The sequence below is a fragment of the Pelodiscus sinensis genome, chromosome 29 (genome assembly GCF_052426305.1).
Source record: "Pelodiscus sinensis isolate ZL-2025 chromosome 29, ASM5242630v1, whole genome shotgun sequence".
Classification (NCBI taxonomy): Eukaryota; Metazoa; Chordata; order Testudines; family Trionychidae; genus Pelodiscus; species Pelodiscus sinensis.
The window spans coordinates 15,303,640-15,325,835 of record NC_143080.1 but is presented as its reverse complement, the minus strand read 5'-3'; the positions used below and the strand labels follow the sequence as shown (position 1 = coordinate 15,325,835).

Genomic DNA, 22,196 nt, shown 5'->3' with positions numbered 1-22,196 from the left:
GGAGTCTCCCCAGATCCCATCCGCCCCTGGGCACTGCGCCCACGCGGAGTCGCTGCAGGGCAGCAGGGATCACACGCAGCACGACAAAGCCTGGCCAGTCCCCACCGCCTCACCCTCCCCTTAACCCAGCTCATGGAGTCACATGGCTGGAGACCTCGGGCACCCAGCGAGTGCAGGGCGATCGGTTCGCAGGGACCCAGCGCGGCCCAGACTGGGCAGCTGGAGACCCTGCCCCTCCCCCCCCATGTGAGACAGACCCACTCCTGGGCCCAGCCCGGCTTCTTCGCCAGCCTCTGTCCAGCTTCCCTGAGCAGGTGTCACGAGGTGCCCCCCTTCCGGCTCAGGTCACAAGGCCTCGGCGGGGGAGGCCGTCACAGCCAAAGTTCCATCCCCTCCAGATGCCGGAGACAGGGGCTCCCCGAAGAGCTGCCAGCAGGCACTTGGACGTCCCTGCACCGCACCTCGGGCCAGGGCACCGGTGCAGCTGTGCGGGGCTCGGGCTGCCAGACTCCGCTTCCCTTGCTCCTCCAGGGCGCTGCTCTTTCGCTCCACCCCAGAGGTGGCTGCATTTTGGGGGAGGGGGGAGAGCTGAAACCCACCACAGGCAAGGCTGGCACAGCTGGGGTGAAGTACCCAGCATGCGGACAGAGGGGCTACTGCTGAGCTGGGGCTTGGAGCCCCAAGAGGGTTATGGGCAAGGTCAGCCAAGGCAGGGGCCAGCTAGTGCTAGCCCCAGTGGGGCCTGACAGTGCCCAGCCCCCTGCGGTGCAGGGACGTGCCAGAGCAGGTTAAGTACAAGCCAGGCCTGGAGGCAAGATAGGCAAATGGTGCTGCTCTATCGCTCCCTGCAGCTGCCGCCCACCCAGGCAGGAAGGAAACCGCAGCAGCCAGGAGGGAGCTCTGGGCCTGGCAGCCGCTGGAGGAGTCGGTTCTATTTTTAAGCAGCTCATGGGGGGGTGGAGTGCACGGAGCAGCCAGACCCTGTGGTCCAGTGTCCTGCCCCTCTTCCCAGCTCTGCCACTGACCTGCTGGCTAACCTCAGGCAAGTCCCTTCCCCTTCTCTTACCTAGAGAGGTTGGGAGCTGGGATGGGGAAGCCCCATGCACACTGGGATCTCTCCTGCCAGGCACTAGTGCTGTCCCAAGGGACTTGTGCCCTGAGGGAAACAGAGACAGGGCAGCGACTTGCAGGCCTGTGGCAGAGCCAGGGAATGCTGATTGTGCTACCAGTGGACACGCTGCCTGCTGCTTCCTCAGGCCCGGCCAAGCTCGTTTTTGGTAATTGGCCGGCAGGAGCCCTGCATCCGGCACCTGCGGCAGAGAGAATCATCAAGTCCAGCCCCCTGCTCTAGGCAGGACCAATCCCAACTAGATCAACCCAGCCAGGGCTTTGTCAAGCCAAGAGAGACCCACTGTGGCCCCACGCCGCCCTGGAGCCAGTCGGAGACACTGGCAGGGCTGGACAGTGAATGGACGTTCTCGCGGCGGAACCCGGCCTCCAGCCGCCGGCAGGTAAAGGGAAGCCCCCTTCCTTAGTGCACCGGTGGTTTGTGAAAGCGAAGGAAAGGGGAGGCCGGCGCAAGGGTTGGGGGAGGGGCTGGGTGGCTCAGGGCAGGGGCATGGGAGGCGCAGGGAGAGGGAGGCGGGTGCCAAAGTCAAGGCAGGTGGGAGGTGCAGGACTCAGGGCTGGGGCTCTGGACATGAAGCGGGGGAGCTTACGGGGGCCCTCTGGCCGCAGGCCCAGTCACACGCGCCGGTGCATGGGGCAAGCGCCCGCTGGGGAGGGAACTCGGCCCTGAGCTCAGGGCTCGGTACAGCCCCAGCTACCCTGGGCTCGGCCCGGAGCAGGGCCCACTTGGGGCATCAGGAGCAACCAGCAGCACGTCCTTCCGCTCCTGCCCCAAGGCTCTGGCGGGCCGGCAGGCACCCTGGCTGTCATGCTTGGCAGGGGCTCCAGCCAGCAGCGACCACACCCCAGCGTGGCGAGGCCGAGGGCCCCTCTCAGTGTGCAGCCTGAGCAGATGGGCTCCCAGGGGCAGCTCCCACCGCTGCTGTCTCGGCTTCCTGGGCGTGGCCTTTTCCTGGCAATAAGCAACTGCTCACCCCCAGGGCTCCCTCTACTGAGCCCCTCCATGTGTGGAATCAATTCTGTTCTATGCACGGAGGCGCATGGTTGTGCACCTCCAGTAGAGACATCTGCTGCCGGCTGTGGGTGCACATAGGGAGCGCAGACACCTGCAAAGAGCTCTCCCAACAGCAGCTTCCCCCTTTCCTGTGAGGGCCCCCGACGGTTCTGAACGGCGCCCTCTGCAAATCTTCATCTGACCACCGGGCTAGAGCCGCCGAGGGCTGGGCTGAGCAGGCTTGAGGGAGACGGACAGTTGCTAAGCGCCAAGCTGATCTGGAGCCAAGGCCACTGCCGAGGGACAGGAACTTCAAGCCAAGCCAGCCCAGCCTGGTAGAGAACGGGATCAGATGTGGCCAGGAGGGGGCATTTTCCAAAGGATTGTTCAGCGCTCGCTGCAGCCGCACACACTAAGAACGAGGGGCTGCTGGAGGCCTACAGAAAGCAACAGCTTTGGTTAAGGATTGATCAATATAGGGCTCCCCGTCTCCACACCCGACACTTAGCTAGCCCGGCCAGAAAAGCTTTTGCAGCAGGGGAGTCAAGTGGCAGCGAAGGCTGGGTGGCCGGGCTCAGATCGGCATGGAGATGACAGGAGCGATTTCTCCAGCACAAAGGAGTTCGCACACTCCAAGCTAAGCAGCTCTGTAAACCAGTTGCCTGTTCGTGGAGCCAGCCTGCAAAGTCCTGGCAGCCGCCATGGAAAGGGAGACAGGGGGCTGAGGTTTCCTGGACACAGTGCATAGCAACGCCAGGGAACCAGACAGAGCTAAACCGTGCCAAGTGCACCCTAGAAACTGGCTGCACCACAGGTCACCAGCTCCAGTGACGAGAGCCATGGCCCAGCCTTGGACAGTGTCAGGGGCCCAGAGCCGCTGCTGCTCTTTCTCCAGAGCAGGGCTGCCGTACAGAACCTGGCTGGACCCAGCCTGTTGCTTGAGGAAATGAGATTTCAGCTCCCCCGGCTAAGGTGGGCAGAAAACTCCAGCGGCTCTGGTGGGAACTGAGACTAAAATTTTCCATTTACATAATCAAACAAGCCCTCGCTGGGAGAGTCCCCGGTGCAGTCGGAGATTTCTTCTCTAGGAAAACGATGAAAATGGGGCGTGTCCCTACTAAGATTCACCACCAGCTGCAAGAAGGTCTCGTGTGTGAGGGGAGCACCCCCATTCCCACAAATCATTGGTTTATTAGAAAGTTTTTCCCCTCATTTTACAGCGTCTCTCTCGTACGTGACAGTTAAATACAGTCCGGTAAGCAACGACAGGTTCATTCTGAGTCAGCCTCCCGCGGCGGCCACTTGTACGGTGCCGGAACACGCGCACTGAATCTAAAAGCTAATGAAGCGCAGCACTGAAACACTCATGCCGGAGCTGCAAAATATTTACAGCAATTAAAAATTGAGTCCCTCTGTTAACAGGTGATTTTTTCCAGTGCTATTGGTTCAAAATGCAGCTCTCTTTCTAAGCGAGAAGCCCCAGGCTCCAATTACTGTGAATTTACCCCTCAGATGTGGCAGTTCCACTGGCTTTCAGGGGAGGACAGGGCAGGGCAGGAATGCTTGTGGCTCCGTCTCTGCTCTGAGGGCAAAGGCCACGTTTCCCATATAGAGCGGGGGGAGAACGGCTGGCTCCCTACTCAGACATTTGAAAAATGAACTACAGCAGAGCGCTTGGCAGGGCTGATGCCGAGGGACCCCACTTCCAGAGCCAGTCCTCTCTAGGCAAGGGGCTGATCCGCAGACCAAGGAAGAAACCCTGGCCAATCCTCAGGTGAGAGGAATCCAATTGAGTTTCCACAGCGCCCCCTCCAGAAAGGAGACGGCCCGGTTCAAAGCCAAGGTCCGTGTGGCCTGGGAAGAGCGAGGGCGACATCTGCAAGTCAGTGGTTCACACCCAGAACAAACATGGACAGTTCTGGGCCATGTGGAACTTAGCCCAATTTCCCGACTCTACCCTCAGGGTCAGGCTCCTAGGAAGCCGGCAGCGCAGCTGTGGACCGTGTGCATGCCACATACGCCGAGGTCTCCTTTGTACAGCGCGTTAGAAACCCCTTCCAGTGCGATGCAATTCATTAGCTGTTAGAGGCACCCATGTCTTCAATGCACTGCATTTATTCCAGCCTCACATTTCCCTTCAGCAAAATGCTAAATGAAGATTTTTTTTTACATTTTATAGTACATAAAAACTTCAAAAATACATGAGTCTGATAAAATATACATGCTTAGTCATTTTGTATCTAGCCGAAATGAGGAGTTTAACCTTTACAAGTGTCTTATTTCAACTACACAGCAAACATATTTACACAAAAGCCACCAGAACATGTACCACTAAAAGAACTGGCTGTAAAAAATATTATTGCAGTATACTACAAATATGTAACCTTTGTATGAGCTACAAAAAGCAGCATTTTTACGTTTACAGAGTTCAGTGCAAGTGTTTACATTTTAAAAATCCTATAAATTAATAAAGAAACATCAATATTACAGAGTAAAGAATACACTTTACATATCCTGGTTAATTTCTCCAGATAGTTATTGGGTTCCAGTCCCCCATACGGCTTCAGCTCTGGAAGGGATTTTCCCTTTCATTCTCAAGCAGATGCCTCTTTCACACACTTTGGGAGACTGGAGCACGAGACCCCTCTCTCAAGAGTCCAGTGGTCAAAGCAGAGACCACAGTCACAAGCCAGCAATCTGAAAGCACCTCTCTGTTTCACACAAAAGGCTTCGGCATACAGTCCTCACCTGGGAGCAGACTGCTAATGCAGGACAGAGACGGGCCCAAGCTTTGAACATAGAGCTCTCTTGTTCAGCAAAACTTTAAAAATTAAATCTCATTTTCACCTTCGCTGCTCACATTAGCAATGTGGTATTGGGCATCAGTTGCCAAGAACTCGTCCACAAATCGGGCACTGCCCTGGCAAGCCGGGATTGGCAATGCCATGCCGGAGAAGTCCTCTTGGCAGGCCACAGGCTGTCAGTTAGTAAATGTTTTACACATGCTGCATCACTGATTACAAGCAGGAGTCAATCATGTAGACCATTTTAATTAGACCTCATTACAAGGGTTTGGGACAGACAGCCATTAGCCACAGTATGAAATACTGTATGTCATTTACAAGAGGGCAGAAGGAAGATGAAGGCAGCCGTAAGAATACAGAAAAAATCTTTCACAAACCATCGTCTGTGAATTTGAGAGGACTCCTCTGGGCCGGGATGCTGCTACAGAAACGTTCTCTCAGACGTGGGCAGGAGAACATCGCGAACAGGAAACAAATGCACAAAAGGGAGCTGCCGCACCGTGTGCACGGCCTTCCAGCCAGGCCCACTTCCTTGCAGGCTAAGAGGGAAAGGAAAAGTGCAGATCTCACCTGGCAGCTGGATCAGCTTCGCCCCCTTTTGGAAAGGCGCGAGTCTCTGTTCTCAGGCCGAGTCACCCTTCATGTGCCATGACTGGGAGGGTGCTGCAAGTCCTGCCCTGAGAAAATGGGGTGCAGCAAGGGGTGAAGATGCAAAGCTGTAGCGGCGGCAGCGGCGGCAGGGCGAGGGGCAAGCAGCGTTGGGTACAGAGCAGCATGGGGAACAGGGTGGAAGGTGAAGGGCCCGGGATGGATCGCCGAGGCGGGGATGATGTGGATGGGGTGGCTGGCGAGGAAGGTGGCAGGGTGCCCTGGGATGATGGAGTGGGTTAGATGGGACAGGGAGATGGGGGTCAAGTGCGGCTGGGGGATGTGGTGCACCTGCGCCAGAGGCTGGGGGTGCGGGTGGGGGTGGATGCCGATGGCGGCGGCGGCCGCGGCGGCGTGGTGCTGCAGGATGGCGTGCTGCACTGTCGTGATGGAGGTGGCGGAGGCGGCCGCGGGCTGCTGAATGTGGATGGGCTGCAGCGCAGGTGCTGCGGGGGCCAGCGCTGCTGACGCTGGGAAGGGCTTGACCTGCTTTGCGAGAAGCTGCTGCTGGATGTGCTGCTGTGCGGCTTGCTGGAGCTTGCTGTACTTCTCCATCTCCTCTGGCGTGAAGGTGATGGGCTGGCTCTCCAACGGCGCTAGGGAAGCGTCCTCTGCGCCGTCCGGGTCTCCGTCCAGGCTCGGCTCCCCACCCTGAGCTACATAAGCCGGGAAGTGTTCCACCTCGGGGACCAAGGGCAGCATGCTGGGCTCTGCAGGGCCAGGCGGGGTCCCGCTCTCCCCCGGCGCCAGGGCGTCGCCCTCCCCGGGCTCAGGGAGATAGCGGGGCGGCACCACCAGCTCGGCAGAGCTGTAGCACTCAGGCAGCACCTGCGGGTCAAGAGGAACAGGCGGGGTTTCCACGACAGGCTCAGCACATTTCTGTTCTTCCAGAGGCTTGTCCTGCAGCAGAACCACCTCTTCTTCCAGCAAGGGAAGGCCGACTAACTGACTGTCCCCGCCGCTCCCCTGGGAAGCGTCCTCCGGCTCCGACACCTCCTGCTCCTCCCCTCTCTCCAGGCCCGCCTCTTCGCAGCGCTTCGCACTTGGCTTTCGGGTTGTAGGCAGCTTCCCAATCAAAGGGAGAACTGGTTTGTTCCCTAGAGAGGGAGGAAGCTTAGGGCCAAAATACCCCTGGGGAGGATCTTTAAGTTTTATCCCCACCTTGCCTGCCCCTGCTGGCCCTTCCTCGTTAGCACCGGGCTTCTTTTCAACCTTCCTGGACTGAACCTTTTCCAGCAGCAGCTTTGCTGTGACCGAGTTCCTTTCCTCCGGAGCACAGTCGCTGTCAGGAGCCTTCCCCAAGCCGGAGCTACAGCTGCTCTGGGGGAGAGCGCTCACTGCCTTTGCCCCCTCCCCTCGGCTCTCTCTTTTCAGAGACCCTTCCCGGCGGCCCGCTCTGAAATAGTGAGGGGACTGGGAGCGGTAGATCTTGGATCTGATGAAGTCTCTTCGGCCAGATCGCCTGTCTTCAGGGCTCTCGTGGTCCCGAGAGCCCTTTCTGGAAAGGGATCTCTGCGAGTGGCTCCTCGTGCTCCGGCTGCGATCTCTGCTGTAGCTCCGGCTCCGTTTCCAACTGCGGCCAGTTCCGCTGCGACTTCTCCTCTTGCTGCGGCTGCGACTGCTGCTCCGTGTTCTACCCCGGCTTCTCGTTCTGGACCTTCCCCTCGGGTGGGTTCGGCTCCTGCTCCGACTTCTCGACCTGCTCCTGCTAAGGCTGTAGTCATCGTCCGAGGAGGAGTACTTGTGCCTTTTCGCTCTGTGCTTGGAGCTGGTGTAGTCAGAATCCTCGGAGTCATGAGACCTCTTGGAATGACACCGTGACCTGTCACTGTAGTCACTATAGCTATCGTCGGAGTAACTTCTCCTGCGACTGTACCGACTGTGGTCTGACGAGGCATCAGAACTCGTGGAGTACGACCTTCGGGAGGACCTGCGAGAAGAATGCCTTCGCCCTGACCTGGAACGGCTTCTGGAGTGGTCGCTACCAGAGTCGTACTCATCACTGTACTGGGACACAGATTTCTGTCGGGAGTCTTTTCGGTGAGAGCCTTCATCGCTGTCGTAGTCCCCACTGCTCTGCCGGCTCCTGTGGCTGGACCTGCCAAGGGAAGGTGCAGAACCCCGCCGCCTCGAGGCACAAGACTGTTGCTGCAGGTCAGTCTTGGGTTTTTTGCTGCTGTGCTCTTGGGAAGAGTTCCCGCTGTCCTCTCTCTTGCTACTTGCCCCTTCTTCTGCAGAAAGCATCTTCCGCTGAGCGCCCTGGAAGCAGGGTTTTTTCTTCTGCAAACGGGTCCCGTCGTCAGGCACATCAGGGTTGAGCCCCCGCTCGGCTTCAGGAAGGACAGAGGGTTTGCTTTTTTTGTGTTTGTGTTTCTTCCGTTTCTTAGGCTTTTCCTCCCTCACGTCTGTTTTGCGGCTTTTCTCTTCTGCTTCTTCCTTGTGTTTACGTTTGTGCTTGCTGGACTTTTTGTGCTTCTTTTTCTTTTTATGTTTGTGGGATTTCCCAACCTTGTCTTTTTTATTGGTTAGAGTTTTACTACTGTCATCTGCTTCTTCCAGCTTGCTAATGCTTGCCAAGTTAGACTCCTGCTTGCTTTGGGTACCACAGGCAGCCACGAGTTTAGTTTCTGGTTTGACAGCAGAACTGTTAGCTATGCTTCCTTTTTCCTTGCTTTTGCTTATGTCACCACATTCCGTGACCTGTAGATTTTCCTTAGACAGACCTAACGCGTCTTTAGGTTTTTCTACCCCTTTTGCTTTAGCATCTTTGTTGCGTGACAGCTTAAAATCGAAATACAAAGGGTTACAGCTATAGGAAACAGATGGCTCTGCCCTGGTGAATATCAGAAGTTCTGAAGGCCACTGCAAAGTAGTGCTTTCATCTTTACTCAACACAGGGAAAAAGGGTCCCATTGGGTGCTTTGGTCCCTCAACAACTTCTTTACCACTTGGGATAGGCTGAGCGGCTTCTTCAGTAGTGTCTTGTTCTGGGGGGTCACTTTCTGTGCACGGCTGGCTTTCCTGTACACTTGCATTTTCTGGAATTTCTTTTGCTTCTGTTTTGGTTCCCTGCTCTGTAAGTTCAGCTGCACTTGGCTCCTCCGGCTGCACAGTGCACTCAGCTGCTTTTTCTAGGTGCTTGGAGGTTCTGGGTTTTGGAGAATTACTCTTTTTACTTTCATGCACAGTTTTTTTACCTCCGTTTCCTGCTTCCATTTGCTCTGTGGACTTCATGAAAAGCAGGAACTGGAAGTTTGGTTTTACTTTACAATGGGCTGGGGGAATATAATGATAATATTCTGGCTCAACTGGCACTGGTCCATCTTCTCTTCTCATCTTTTTTAACTTAGATAATGTAGTGGCAAGAGCACCACTGTCCCGTTCATGCTGGTCATCCTCCTCCACTCTGTTGTCAGGACTGTGTGTGTTCTCGGCTTCACCAGTCTTCTGCAAAGTCCCCTGGTCGGAGGAGGCTCTCTCGTCAGTTTTGGTTCCATCAGTGGGGCTCGATTCCTCCACATGGTCCTTGAAAACAGATGCTATTGACTCAAGCTTTACTGGAGCCTTCTTGGCAAATGAGAACGACACCCCGATCTTCTGCAGTGGAGCGCCCAGATTGTTCTTAATGCCAAAACTGACTGCCTGGGTGGTCTGGAGGGGCATCTGGCTGAACAGCACCGCGCTGCTCGCTTGCCCAGTGCTCAGGACTCCTCTGTCCGTGGCGATTTCTGCGGCCTGGCTAGAAGTTGTGTGGATGGAAGAGCTGCTGTTAGGTGCTGCTGCTGCATCGTCATCATCCCCACCTTCTTCATCCACAGCCACAGTGGTAGGTTTGAACATGGGCCCACTCCCAGGAGCACTACAGAGTTGTTTGAAAGAGGGGAAGGCTGATTAGAGATTCACATCAGAGCCACGGGTGGCCTCAAACCTCCATTTCTCTTAATTATGCTAATAACAGGCATACAGGGAATTAAAAATTAAGTGCACAATAAATACATTAAAACACAGAAACCCGGAGGGGAACACTTTAATCTCCCATATCATTCAATCATGGATTTAAAAGCAGCCATTCTTCTACACCCGGAATTGTATCACCCTCTTGCAAAGGGAGACAGCTGAACTGGAGTTTGATCCCATCAACTTGGGCTTGAACACACTACAAAGGCAATTTCCCCTGCCTCTGACATTTGCATTTCCGTTAGTTCAAACCAAAGGGGGTGGTTCGAACTAACGCGTCCCGGCGCGCACGTCCTGGTTCGAATCTGCTGTGATTCAAACTAGCATGCAGCGAGATCATGCTAATGAAGTGCCGGATATTTATATCCCCGCTTCATTAGTGATTTCAAATGCCTGCATTTGCATCCCTAGTCCGAACTAGGGTGCATGTGTAGACATACTCTAAGGTGCCAGGAACGGCTTACTGATATTAGAGCAATCAGTGCTGCCCAATGTCTTGCATTCTTTCATACTGAAGAGCTGTCATCTCTAGCTGGTAGGGAAGACAAGCGCCCGTTTTGCATAGGGATTAATTTACTCATCTGAACATCAACAGAAAAAAAAGAGAGGCTGAGACAAGGGGACACTCATGTCTGTGCTGTCCAGCTATCGCAGGGGTGGGGAACCTTTTTTGGACAGGGGGCCACTGAGCCACAGAAAAATCAGCTGGGGTCTGCACACAAGTGAGAAACAAAACCAGAGCACCCTCCCTCCCTGATGTGGCCCCCGACTGAGAAGGCGAAAGACCCTCCCCACATTCCCTCACACACCAGAGCCTGGGGGCACCGCCTAGTAGACTGTGTGCTCCAACCTCGCGATGGGGCAGCAGGGGGGCTCCTCGATGCCAGAGGGGGCCCTGAGCTGAGGGGGCCAGATCCAGGCAAGCCAGGGGCTGCACCTGGCCCCCAGCCCTGAGGTTCCCCCTCCCGCCCGAGCTATAGCCACAAATCTCCACCACTCACCATTCAGACTGCTTTCTCTGCTCAGCCAGCTCGTGTAAACGCCGGAGGGCTCTCTCTTGCTTCTTCTCATCTCTACGAGATCTTGAAGAGACATTGCGAGCAAATTCCCTTTGCTTGAGATCTTTCAACCTCTGTGGCAAGTGAAAAGGCAAGTGAATCAGGGCATTAGTGGCTCTCTACTGTAGTACCAGAAAGTGCAGTGTGGTGCCAGCCCCACCAGGCAGTACAAACGTACTGAGCTCAGATGGGACAACAATGTCTTAGCCCACCAAGCCAAACGGGACAGTGCCAGCGCCCAGCAGTGAAATGGAAAAATGCCTGTTCCACCTCATACTTGCTATTCCACTCAGGGGTTACACACTTTAACATGTACAATAAAGTGGATTTCAAAGAAACAAGCAAAGTCTGGGAGAAAAAAAATGACCTGACTCTGCTGTTCTTGCAAGGTTGCAAATATACTCGACAGTGCCTGACAGATGTCTGACAGTAAATGCCAAAGAAAGAAAAGGGATTAGCAAGTGCAGAAAAATTATCCAGAAACATACTTTGAAAAGCAATGTACAAATTACAGTTGGGGGAGGGGAGTTACTACAACTGAACTCATTACGAGAGGGAGTTTACACAACACAGAAGGAATTTGTAGCATAAGCAGTAAGCCACTTAGTAAGTCACTGAAAAAAGACTCCGAGGTGAGCTGGCTACTGGAGCGCCACAGACTTGAAGCTTGCGATGGAAAGGGGACCAGAGCTGCACCCGAGAAGTTTCATATTTTCTTGAAATACGAGTGATTTTTCAAAGCCCTTAGGCGAGCATGAGGGCCACAGCCCATTCACTTGAATAGGGACTGGGCTGTCCAAATCCATGGGGCAGCTTTGAAAATCTCAGGCCTGGTCTACACTGGGAGTCTAGGTCGAACTTAGCCACATTAGGTCGATTTTCTAAACAGCGAGTTCATCCCGCCAAGCCCTTTCCATTGACTTCAAAGGCCGTTCAAGTCGATTTCTCCTGCTCGCCCAAGGAGTAAGTGTTAAATTTGACGCTGCTTGGTCAACTTTGTAACAGTGCAGACGCAGCACTATGAATGTCCATGTTCGTAGCTTCCGGGAGGTGTCCCACAATGCCCCATGGTGACTGCTCTGGCCAGGACTTTCAACTCTACTGCTCTTCAGGTGGACAAGGAAACCCCAGGGAAAATATTAATTTAATTTCCTGTATGGCCAGGTGGCAAGCAGACCTTAGAGCAAGCAGCTCACCCGACCTCCCAGAGTCGCAGATGAGCACTGACATGGAGTGTGCAGGAGAGCCGGGACCTCATTGCTAAGTGGGGAGAGAAATCTGTTCTTGCAGAACTTTGGTCCAGAAAACAAACAACTGATCCCTATGCCAAGACCTCACAGGGCAGGGAGGAGAAAGGCTATGCCAGGGACGCCCAGCAGTGCTGAGTGAAAATCAAGGAGCGGAGGCAATCCTACCCAGAGAGGACGGACAGTCTGGAGCCTTGCTACACACATGCTGCTTCTGGGGGGGAGAGGGGGGGGAAGAGAAGAGGAGGAGGAGTGCTCCCTGAGCTGAAAGCTTGGGCAGCTGCCCAGGAGAAATTCAGGTGCCACCCAGCTCATTAGCAAAGTATCCAGAGCTGCCCACAGCTGGCAACGTGTTTATTGGTGGTGCCCATCTGCACATGCCTCAGTGCCCAGAACAAAATGTATTCCACACAGACAAAAAAAATAGCGGGAGCATTGGGAGGGACCTGACCAGCCTCCCAAGCCTATTCATGGGTGGCTCCCAAGACACCTCTCAGCAGGGCTCCTTGCAGGCCGGGCGCACCTGCGGCCTCTCGGGAGAGATTCCAATGCCGCCCAGCAGAGCGCCCACAGCTGGGTGTTCGTTTCTACTGGGGAGCACGCGCACTTGCCTTGGCGCACAGAACAAATTTATTCTGTACATGGATGGAAAAAAATCCACCCATGGATGAAAAAGATTAGCGGGACCATTGCTTCTCAGGCAGCCTGGTGCAGACGCATGGAGGCGGAGAACGGCTGGCAGGCGAGCGGGGCGACGCTTGTCATCAAGACAATCCCCCCCTCCCAGGGCGGCTGGCGGGTGCTGGTCCTGGGAGCGCACTTCTGGTGAGTTCACGTTAAGGCGATCGGGTGCAATCTGTGGCAGCCACTGGGCCTGCAGCCAGGGAGCTCCTGCAGGAAGAGAGCGCTGCACTCTTCCGGCAAACGGGGGTGCTGGACACAGGCACCACGCGAGCCCCTGCCCTGCCCCCATGTCTGGACACCCCCCGTCCCGCTCTTGTGGGAAGAGAAAGCTGCACTTTTCCAGCAAACAGGGAGGTGCTGAACACATGGACACCACATAAGCCCCTGCCCCACTCTGCTGCCCCTCACAGACTGGTGCCCCAGCCTGTCCCTTACCATGCCTGCCACCAAACCAAACCCATCTGCTCCCTTAGGCGAACCTGCTGCATAGTGGGAGCTTAAAAGCATAACTGTGGCCTTGTACATTACACATCCCCACGGTCTTTAGGCAGATCTGCCTTTTATTCTAACAGATTAGGCTGTGCCCTCTACAGCATCCCTCCTGTAAAGTCTGCCCTTCACTTTTATTCCAGCAGGGAAAGCAGTGAGCCTGTTGCACATCCCCTCACCCCACCAGCTGGCACAAATCCACAGGCGAAACCGGAGCAGGGCGAAACGTGTAAGGAACAAGTGCAGCCTGCCAGCTCAGCAGGGAACATCGCTGGAGGAGATGCGAGCGGAGCGCGTGAACAGACCAGGCAGGGGCTGGAGCGAAGCACCAGGAGAGTGTCTGGTCATCTCTGGGGGACAGGGTGGACTGCATGGCAGCCTACATGGACAGGCACCCCCACTCCTTGGGCACCAATGTTCTGTAGCAGAAGGGTCTTGACTGCCTGGGCCACTTGGATCACAACAGTAGGTTCCCCCAACTCCGAACTGACTTCCAGCTGTCCGGTGCTGCAGGCTTCCGCAGGGCAACTGCCACGTGCTTCTCCACTGTCCGAGCCGGTCTCGGGCTGGTATCCTTGCGCTTCAGGGCAGGGGAAGCAATTCACAAACTTCCATACAAGTGGCTGCATACACTTCCGGAAGTTTTGCAGCCACTGCTGACCGCCCCATACCTGCACCACAACGCAGCCTGGGCTTGCCCGACCGCCCCATAACCACAACGCAGCCTGGGCTTGCCTGTCTGCCCGCCCCAGAAGAGTCTGTTCCTGGCCTCCCGAGATTTTTCCTCATTGTGGTGGGCCCAATACGCTCTGGCCAAACTCCAGCATTAGTCGCACCATGGCGAACATCATCATGGCTTGATGCACAAGGGGACCCACGATGGGTTCCATGCCCATGTAGCTAGCTATAGCCTCTGCGCAGATAACCAAGGGAAACAAGGGTGCGAAAAGACTGTTTGCTGTTGATTTCAAGCTGGGGTGGGGGTGGGGGTGGGGGAAGGCGAGGAGAATGAGTGCATCATGGGACACTGATAACATGTACCCAGAACTCCCCTGCACAGTTTTGGCCCAGTGGGCACTGGGAGAATAACCCAGAGTGCAAAGGGGCACAGGCAATGTGAGAGTTACCCACAGTGCATAGCTCTCAAAGGCGATGGCAGCCTCCCCACTGGGCATGCACCACTTCAACCTGCATCCAATTCTCGCGCACAGTGAGAATATGCACCTTCGACGTCACCAGATGAGGTGTTACAAAGTCAACCTTCATGAATTCGACCTTTTCTCATCGTGCAGACGTAGCCTCAGCTTGCAGACACAGTGAGCGTATGGGCGGCGTCCTGACCCACGCAGACGGTCAGCAAGCAGCTCTGGTTTTCAACATGGACTAGTGAATCTGGCTGCCTGTTTTTTGGGGCCCAAACTGAGACACTTTAAAGGACCCGGCTTTCAGAAAGAGCGGAGCACTCGCCTCTGAAAAACCCATTCTTGTAAGGGGGCTCACGTGGAGCTCCTACAATCCGCAGTCACTTCTGAAAACCCTCGGCCTAAAACTGAAAAACTGTTTAATTCAAAGTAACATTTCCCAAAGGCTGACTCTTGCTTAGAGCAGAGCTACAGAGAGATTCTTCACAGGCTGGGATCTGAAAATCCAAAGGGCTCAAATGTGAGGACGTGATTTGACCCAATGTAAAGTGAACATTGCTTTGTGAAAGAGATGAAGATTTCACAAGACAGGGAAAGGGGTCTCTTACCTAGTAATATTTACTAAGCATGGCTGAGCTTTCAGAAGGGAAGACATGTGCACACACCAAATTAAAAGAAAGAAGTACAGCTACAGACACTAGTAGAAGGACACTCACTCTTGTGATCTGTTCTCCAAAATTAGGATTTGCTTTCAACACATCAGCTGAGAATGTCACATCACAAAGAAAAAAAGAAAGCAAAAATATAAGAAGAGTGGAAAGAGAAAACAAATCAAAGCAAACATTACTACACAAGCTCTCAGTGTCTCTGCAAACTAAACTGAAGCAGCAGCTGTTCCATCAAAGTGAAAAGGCTGTTTTGGGAATAAGAGGAAGGGAAAGCACGTACATACACACACACAGCAACGATCCCACCTGGAATAAAGGCTACTTGGACGAGGGTGAAAAGAACTTAGGGCTTGGGAAGTGGGGGACTATGTTAAATAATGAATAGTAAATTTCTTCCTAGAGGAAGAACAGGCTACACAACGGAATCCGCTTTTTTATCCAATTTAAACTGCTTATCTAAATGCTCCAGGAACGTAAAAGTCGCCAACGGGTGGCAAACCAATTGAACTGGGGTTTGATGCCAAATGTCTGGATTTGTCATCCACTTGGGGAAATGACCCAGCTATTTACAATACAAGAAATCACAACTTTTCACTCTGTACGAGTAGACGGTGAGTGAACACAACTCCCAGAAACCCACCAACATCCCTCAGATGTGGATTTAAACACCCACCTCGAGAAGGAAAGGCAAGCTCCCTAGTCACAGGTTCAAACATGGCTGCCGTTGCCTGGCACATAGCCCTGTTTTTATTACACCGGCAGTTTAGCCAGGCGAGGAACCCGTCCTTTAGCACTGCTCCTTCCCCTCTGTACTAGCACTCTGGATTGGGAAGCGAGCCACGCCATGTCCCCCCCCCACACTAACATACCACACACTAGACAAAGGCGGCACTGACCACTGACCTGGATCTTTACCTGCAATGTGAGCAGACAACAGTAATTCCTGTCTGAGACAAATCAACAGTGTCCCAACAGCTGCGCCTTCAGGAAAACCACCCTGATTTTCTACAGACATGAAGGCGGGCATACAAACTCAGAGTGTGTTCCAGAGGCGCTAGCTATCCATACAAAAGCTTCCCTCTGCTGTCGACTCTCTCAAGCAGTGAGCAAATAGAAGCAAACAGTAGCATAATGGGAATTTCATTTGGCATATGTTCTTGACAACAATGACGTGTGAATACTGGACAATAGGACATGTGGCCTACTTCTTCTAAAACCAACAGACAATACTCAGGTTAAGCTTAACCTAATTCAGCCACCCTGCTCGCTCACTTGCTTTATTGCTTTGCTGGATGGAAAGATGATTTAACTGCTAGCCCGAGCATTTTCAACTCGCCCGTACTGCACCATCAGTCTTCAGGAGTGCACCAAAGGAGATGCAAAAGAAGAAACATTAGATGTAGTCAGTTCCTCCGGCTAACCTAATATGTACTAATAAATTATGACATTTTTCAAGCAAAAACAAAGTTTGGACGTAGCCAAATGCCAGGAAACATGGCTAATTGCTAACACGTTTCATAGACAAGTACAAAAGACAAAACACAAAAGACCAGTTTGCAAGCCTATAAAAACAAATGACAATGAACAGAAGATCCAGAAGTCTTTGTTCGCTGGCAGTTTGGTAAGTGCAGAACAAAGTCCTGACATGAAATGAACACTTAGCCCAAAGGAGGGCAAGAGGCTGCCATCGGATCCAGCCCGCAGCCAGAATCCTTATGCCCATGGTCCCCAACCTGTCGATCACGATCGACTGGTCAATTGCGGGGCGTTCCGGGCCCCCCATTTCCCCCCACTCCCAAGGAGCCCCACTACCTACCTCCAGTGACAACAGAGGTAGCGGCGGCTTCCTGCTGGGTGGATGGAAGTCCTGAGCTGCGCATCACTTCCGGGGGTTCCGGAAATGCGCTGGCTGCTTCCTTGCCCCAGGTCTGTGGTGGAAGGGGTGTGCGTGGGGGTTTCCCTGCTCTGCAGGAGGCTCATGCCAGCCCCAGAGGAGGCACATGATAGGGCTTCCTTCCTCCACAGGTGTGTGTGTGGGGGGGGGGGGGGGCCCAGAGGGGGCGGGCAAGGGTTTCGCCGCACCGCAGGAAGGGGGACTTGGGCCTGGAGGGGGCAGCTTCCCTGCCCTGTGAGAGGCATGCGCCAGCCCCACAGGAGGCATGCGACAGGGCTTCCCTCCTTTGCAGGGGAGAGTCCTGGGAGAAGGCGGGTGCACTGGCACCCTGTCCCCTGCTGCAGAACCCTGTCCCCTTTCCCCTGCTCCAAGCCACAGAACCCTGCCCCCACTGGCACCCTGTCCCCTGCCCCAGCACCCACTAGCACCCTTCCCCAGTACCATGTCCCCTGCTCCCACAAGCACAGTTGGGGCCACATTAGTGAGGCTTGGGGGGTTTTGGAGGAGTTATTCTTTGGCATCTCACTTGTGTGGCCCCAACTGACCTTTCTGTGGGTCAGTGACCCCTGACTCAAAACAGGTTCCCTTCCCTTCTCATAAAGACAATGCAGAAACTTTTTGTTTGACACAGTATTTTATTTAAAAATGAAGCCTGGCTAACAAACCCCCAATTGGGGCCAAGCCCCCATCTGGCCACAGCATCATAACACTCCTGCACCCCCCCTTACCCGCAAACCCTAGATCTGAGCCGATCATACTCTGGAACCCCCTGCCCTGAGCCCCTCATATACTGCAACCCAAATTCCTGCACCCTCACATCCACAAACCAATGGCTTGCTTAGTACCCCAACACTGCCTGGCCTGGAGCCCCCTCCCTGAGCCAGCATCCCCTTCTCCACCTCCTCCTGCATCCAGATTTCCTCCCAGAGCTTGCACCTCACCCCCCTTCCCACCCCCAAATCCCTCACTCCCACCCCAGAGCCTACACATCCTGTTTCAAACCAGGGAGGGTACGGCTAGACTGCAGGAGTTTTCAGGATTCCAGAGATATCCCAGAAAACCTCTTCTGCACCCAGGGTTGCGTTTGTTCTTCCGCTTTTTTTAGTAGAAGAGCAAACATGCTCTTTCGGTCACCCCTATGTTCCTCTTTCCACGAGGAATAAGGGGGCTTCCAAAAGAAGGGGGTTTTCTGACATTTGGTCCAGTCTAGACAGGCCAAATGTTGGACAAACCTCCTCCTACAAAAGGATTGAAAAAAAAAAAAAGAAGCAGCGGTATAAGGGTTGGGGATAGCAAGTGATGGGGAGGAGGAGACTAGAGAGGGCAGGGCCAGGCTTTAAGAACGGGGCAGAGCTTGGGGGAAGGGCGGGGCAGTAGATCTTGGCTTGTTCAGTCATGTGTAAGAAGGTTGGAGACCACTGCCTTAGGCAGAGAACAGCTCACGATTGAAAAAGCCAGCTGCTCTCCGCTCTGGACGGCTGGGGAGGGAGAAAGGAGACTTCTCATGCTCTTCCCACCCCCAGCAAAATATCTCCACTCCCAGCAGCCAGCCTCTCAGTTTCAGGCCAATGGGAGCGGAGGATTTTTGCTGGGAGCAGGGGCAGTGGGGGAAGCCTTCTCCCTCCCTCCCCATCATGCCCAGAGCGGAGCCACAGGGAGCAGCGAGCAGCCTGCAACAGACAGTCTGCCTCAGGTTTCTGCAGGTAAGCGCCTCTCAGCCACAGGCTGCCTCTGGCATCCCACTCCCTCTCTCCCCTCTGACTACCTGCCCCAGGCCACCCCCCACACCCTCTGTATCCCTTTCCCCCTTCCTCCCCGACCCTGCAACCCATTCCTCTGCCTCAGGTCACCACCTAAACCCTCTGTACCCCCCTCACTCAGGTCAACTCCCTCCCAGAACTTGCACTCCCTCTTAGAGCCACTCCCCCAGGCCAAAATCCTCTCCTGCACCGATACCCCCTCCTGGACCATGCACCCCAAGTCCCTGCCCCAGATCACAGCCCCCTTCTTCACCAAAACTCCCCTGACACCTCACCCCCTCCTACACCTCAGTCCCCTACCTCAAGTTCCCTTCTGCACCCCCCCTCCAAACAAGTGCACCCTTAACCACTTGCCAAAATCTTGGAGTGGCCCCCTATTAAAAATTATTGCCTACCCCGAATTAGCCCCTTCTTTCGAAGTCCAGAAGTGAACTAAGTAGCGCACATGAACACAACACCCCCAGTGGAATGCAATACTAATAAAACCACCCACCCAGATAAATGATCGGTAGAGGGACAACCAATGCCATCGAGGCCTAAATCTAGAGGAATCCATGACTGGATGTCAATTTAAACTTTTCAACAAACAAGGCCTCAAAATTTCAGAAAACTAGCCCATAAACAATCTTTGTTATGCTAAAACTACTTTTTCCCCATCTAAAATCCCTAAACAAAAACTCATCATCTAATTCTAAGATCCATAAACTAATCAACAAGAGCACCACTCCTTTCTTAAATACAGATTCATACGAGACTTTTCTGTTATGAGCTTTACTACCTAGTTACCATTTCATGCTGCAAGAAAGTTGAGAGCTCAGGACATATTTTTCCCCTCCAAAAAAGGCAGGGCTTGAGGAACTGTCTTTCCTAGGAAGCCAAAATGCTTTTTAAGGCGCAATAAATAGCAGAAAACCCACAGCATTATCCACCGTTTTCTTACTCAAAATAATAAGCTTGACCTTCTGCTCACAAACAGGGAGGAACTAATAGGGGAAGTGGAGGTGGGTGACAACCTGGGAAGCAGTGATCATGAGATGGTTGATTTCAGGATCCTGACCAAAGGAAAAAAAGAGAGTAGTAAAATACACACCTTGGACTTCAAAAAAGCAGATTTTGACTCCCTCAGAGATCTGATGGGCAGAATCCCCTGGGATGTTAACATGAAGGGGAAAGGAGTCCAGGACAGCTGGCAGTATTTTAAAGAAGCCTTACTGAAGGCACAGAAAGAAACCATCCCGACGCATAGCAAGAGAGGCAAACATGGTAGGAGACCGGATTGGCTTACAGGGGAAATCCTTGGTGAACTTAAGCACAAAAAGGAAGCTTACAAAAAGTGGAAACTTGGACAAATGACCAGGGAGGAGTTTAAAGGTATAGCTCAGGAATGCCGGGGGGTTATCAGGAAGGCGAAAGCGCAAATGGAATTGCGACTGGCTAAGGATGTGAAGGATAACAAGAAAGGTTTCTACAGGCATGTTAACAAGAAGAAGGTGATCAGAGAGGGTGTGCGGCCTCTGATGGATGAAGGAGGTAACCTAGTGACAGAGGATGTGGGGAAAGCTGAAGTACTCAATGTTTTCTTTGCCTCTGTATTCACGGACAAGGTCGGCTCCTGGACTTCTGCGCTAAGTGACCCAAGATGGGATGAAGATGGACAGCCCGTGGTGGGGAAAGAACAGGTTAGGAACTATTTAGAAAAGCTAAACGTACATAAATCCATGGGTCCGGACTGAGTGCATCCGAGGGTACTGAGGGAGTTGGCAAATGTCATTGAGGAGCCTTTGGCTATTATCTTTGAAAAGTCATGGAGATCGGGAGAAATCCCAGATGATTGGAAAAAGGCAAATGTAGTGCCCATCTTCAAAAAAGGGAAGAAGGACGATCCAGGGAACTATAGGCCCGTCAGTCTTACCTCAGTTCCTGGAAAAATCATGGAAGGGATCCTTAAGGAATCCATTTTGAGGCACTTGGTTGAGAGGAAAGTGATTAGGAATAGTCAGCATGGATTCATAAAGGGCAAGTCGTGCTTGACCAATCTGATTAGCTTCTATGATGAGGTAACTGGCTCAGTGGACGTGGGAAAGTCAGTGGGTGTGATGTACCTTGACTTTAGCAAGGCTTTTGATACAGTCTCCTACAATATTCTTGCCAGCAAGTTAAGGGAATGTGGATTGGATAAATGGACGGTAAGATGGATAGAAAGATGGCTAGAAGGCCGGGCCCAGCGGGTAGTGATCAATGGCTCGATGTCAGGATGGCGGTCGGTTTCTAGTGGAGTGCCCCAAGGTTCGGTTCTAGGACCGGTTTTGTTCAATAGCTTTATTAATGATCTGGATGAGGGGATGGATTGCACCCTCAGCAAGTTTGCGGATGACACTAAGCTGGGGCGAGAGGTAGATATGCTTAAGGGCAGAGATAGGGTCCAGTATGACTAGACAAATTGGAGGATTGGGCCACAAGAAATCTGATGAGGTTCAACAAGGGCAAGTGCAGAGTCCTGCACTAGGGACGGAAGAATCCCAAGCATAGTTACAAGCTGGGGACCAACCGGTTAAGTAGTGGTTCTGCAGAAAAGGACCTGGGGGTTACAGTGGATGAGAAACTAGATGAGTCAACAGTGTGCCCTTGTAGCCAAGGCTAATGACATATTAGGTTGCATTAAGAGGAGCATTGCCAGCAGATCCAGAGATGTCATTATTCCCCTTTATTCGGCTTTGGTGAGGCCGCATCTGGAGTAGTGTGTCCAGTTCTGGGCCCCCCACTACAAAAAGGGTGTGGACGCACTGGAGAGGGTCCAGCGGAGGGCAACCAAAATGATTAGGGGGCTGGAGCATATGACTTATGAGGAGAGGCTGAGGAACTTGGATCTGTTTAGTCTGCAGAAGCGAAGAGTGAGGGAGGATTTGATAGCAGCCTTCAACTTCCTGAAGGGAGGTTCCAAAGAGGATGGAGAGAGGCTGTTCTCAGTAGTGACAGATGGTAGAACAAGGAGCAATGGGCTCAAATTGTGGTGGGAGAGGTCCAGGTTGGATATTAGGAAAAACTATTTCCCTAGGCGGGTGGTGAAGCACTGGAATGGGTTACCTAGGGAAGTAGTGGAGTCTCCATCCCTAGAGATGTTTAAGTCTCGGCGTGACAAAGCCCTGGCTGGGTTGATTTAGTTGGAATTGGTCCTGCCTAGAGCAGGGGGCTGGACTTGATGACCTTCTGAGGTCTCTTCCAGTTCTATGATTCTATGATTCAAACTGCAGCAATGGTTATACCAGGGCTACTCAACACGGCCTGTTTGTCTGCGGCCCCCGGTACGGTTTGGGTTTATGCGGAGCTCAACACATGAACACGGCCTCCACTGGGAACACACTCCACAGCAGGGAGGTGTCTCCCGGGCAGGTGAGCACTGAAAGATGCAAGCGGACGGGCTGGGGGGAACAGACGGGTGCGGGGTGTCAGCGTTTCTAGCCCCCAGGGAGGAAGGTGCCGGAAGCACCAGGACATCGTGGGAAGTGCTTTGTATTCATGCCAGTCAGTGTGAAAAGCTATTTGCAGATATAAGCAACCACACAAATTGCAGCCCTCAGCATGTGCTGTGAGTATCATTGTGGCCCCCAGGGCTTCCAAAGTTGAGTAGCCCTGGGTCATACTAAGAGATCTAGCAAGCTGGCCAATTGAGAACACACACACCTCTAAGCCTTGAAATGAATTTTACCAGAATGTGGATGCGAC

The 22,196-nt window shown here is 53.4% G+C and overlaps 1 protein-coding gene across 5 annotated transcripts in view; it reads right to left on the bottom strand.

Annotated features, from left to right (window-relative positions):
- Positions 1 to 3,269: 3,269 nt before the first annotated feature.
- GPATCH8 (G-patch domain containing 8) overlaps positions 3,270 to 22,196 on the bottom strand; it is a 97,757-nt gene continuing 78,830 nt past the window's right edge. For all 5 annotated transcript variants that reach the window (XM_075911255.2, XM_075911254.2, XM_075911257.2 and 2 more), the window contains 2 exons: positions 10,533 to 10,663; positions 3,270 to 9,433 (listed from right to left, as the gene is read on the bottom strand). In XM_075911255.2, the coding sequence (XP_075767370.2) occupies positions 5,566 to 9,433; positions 10,533 to 10,663 (3,999 nt within the window). In that variant the 3' untranslated portion in view covers positions 3,270 to 5,565. The remainder of the gene's footprint in view (positions 9,434 to 10,532; positions 10,664 to 22,196) is intronic.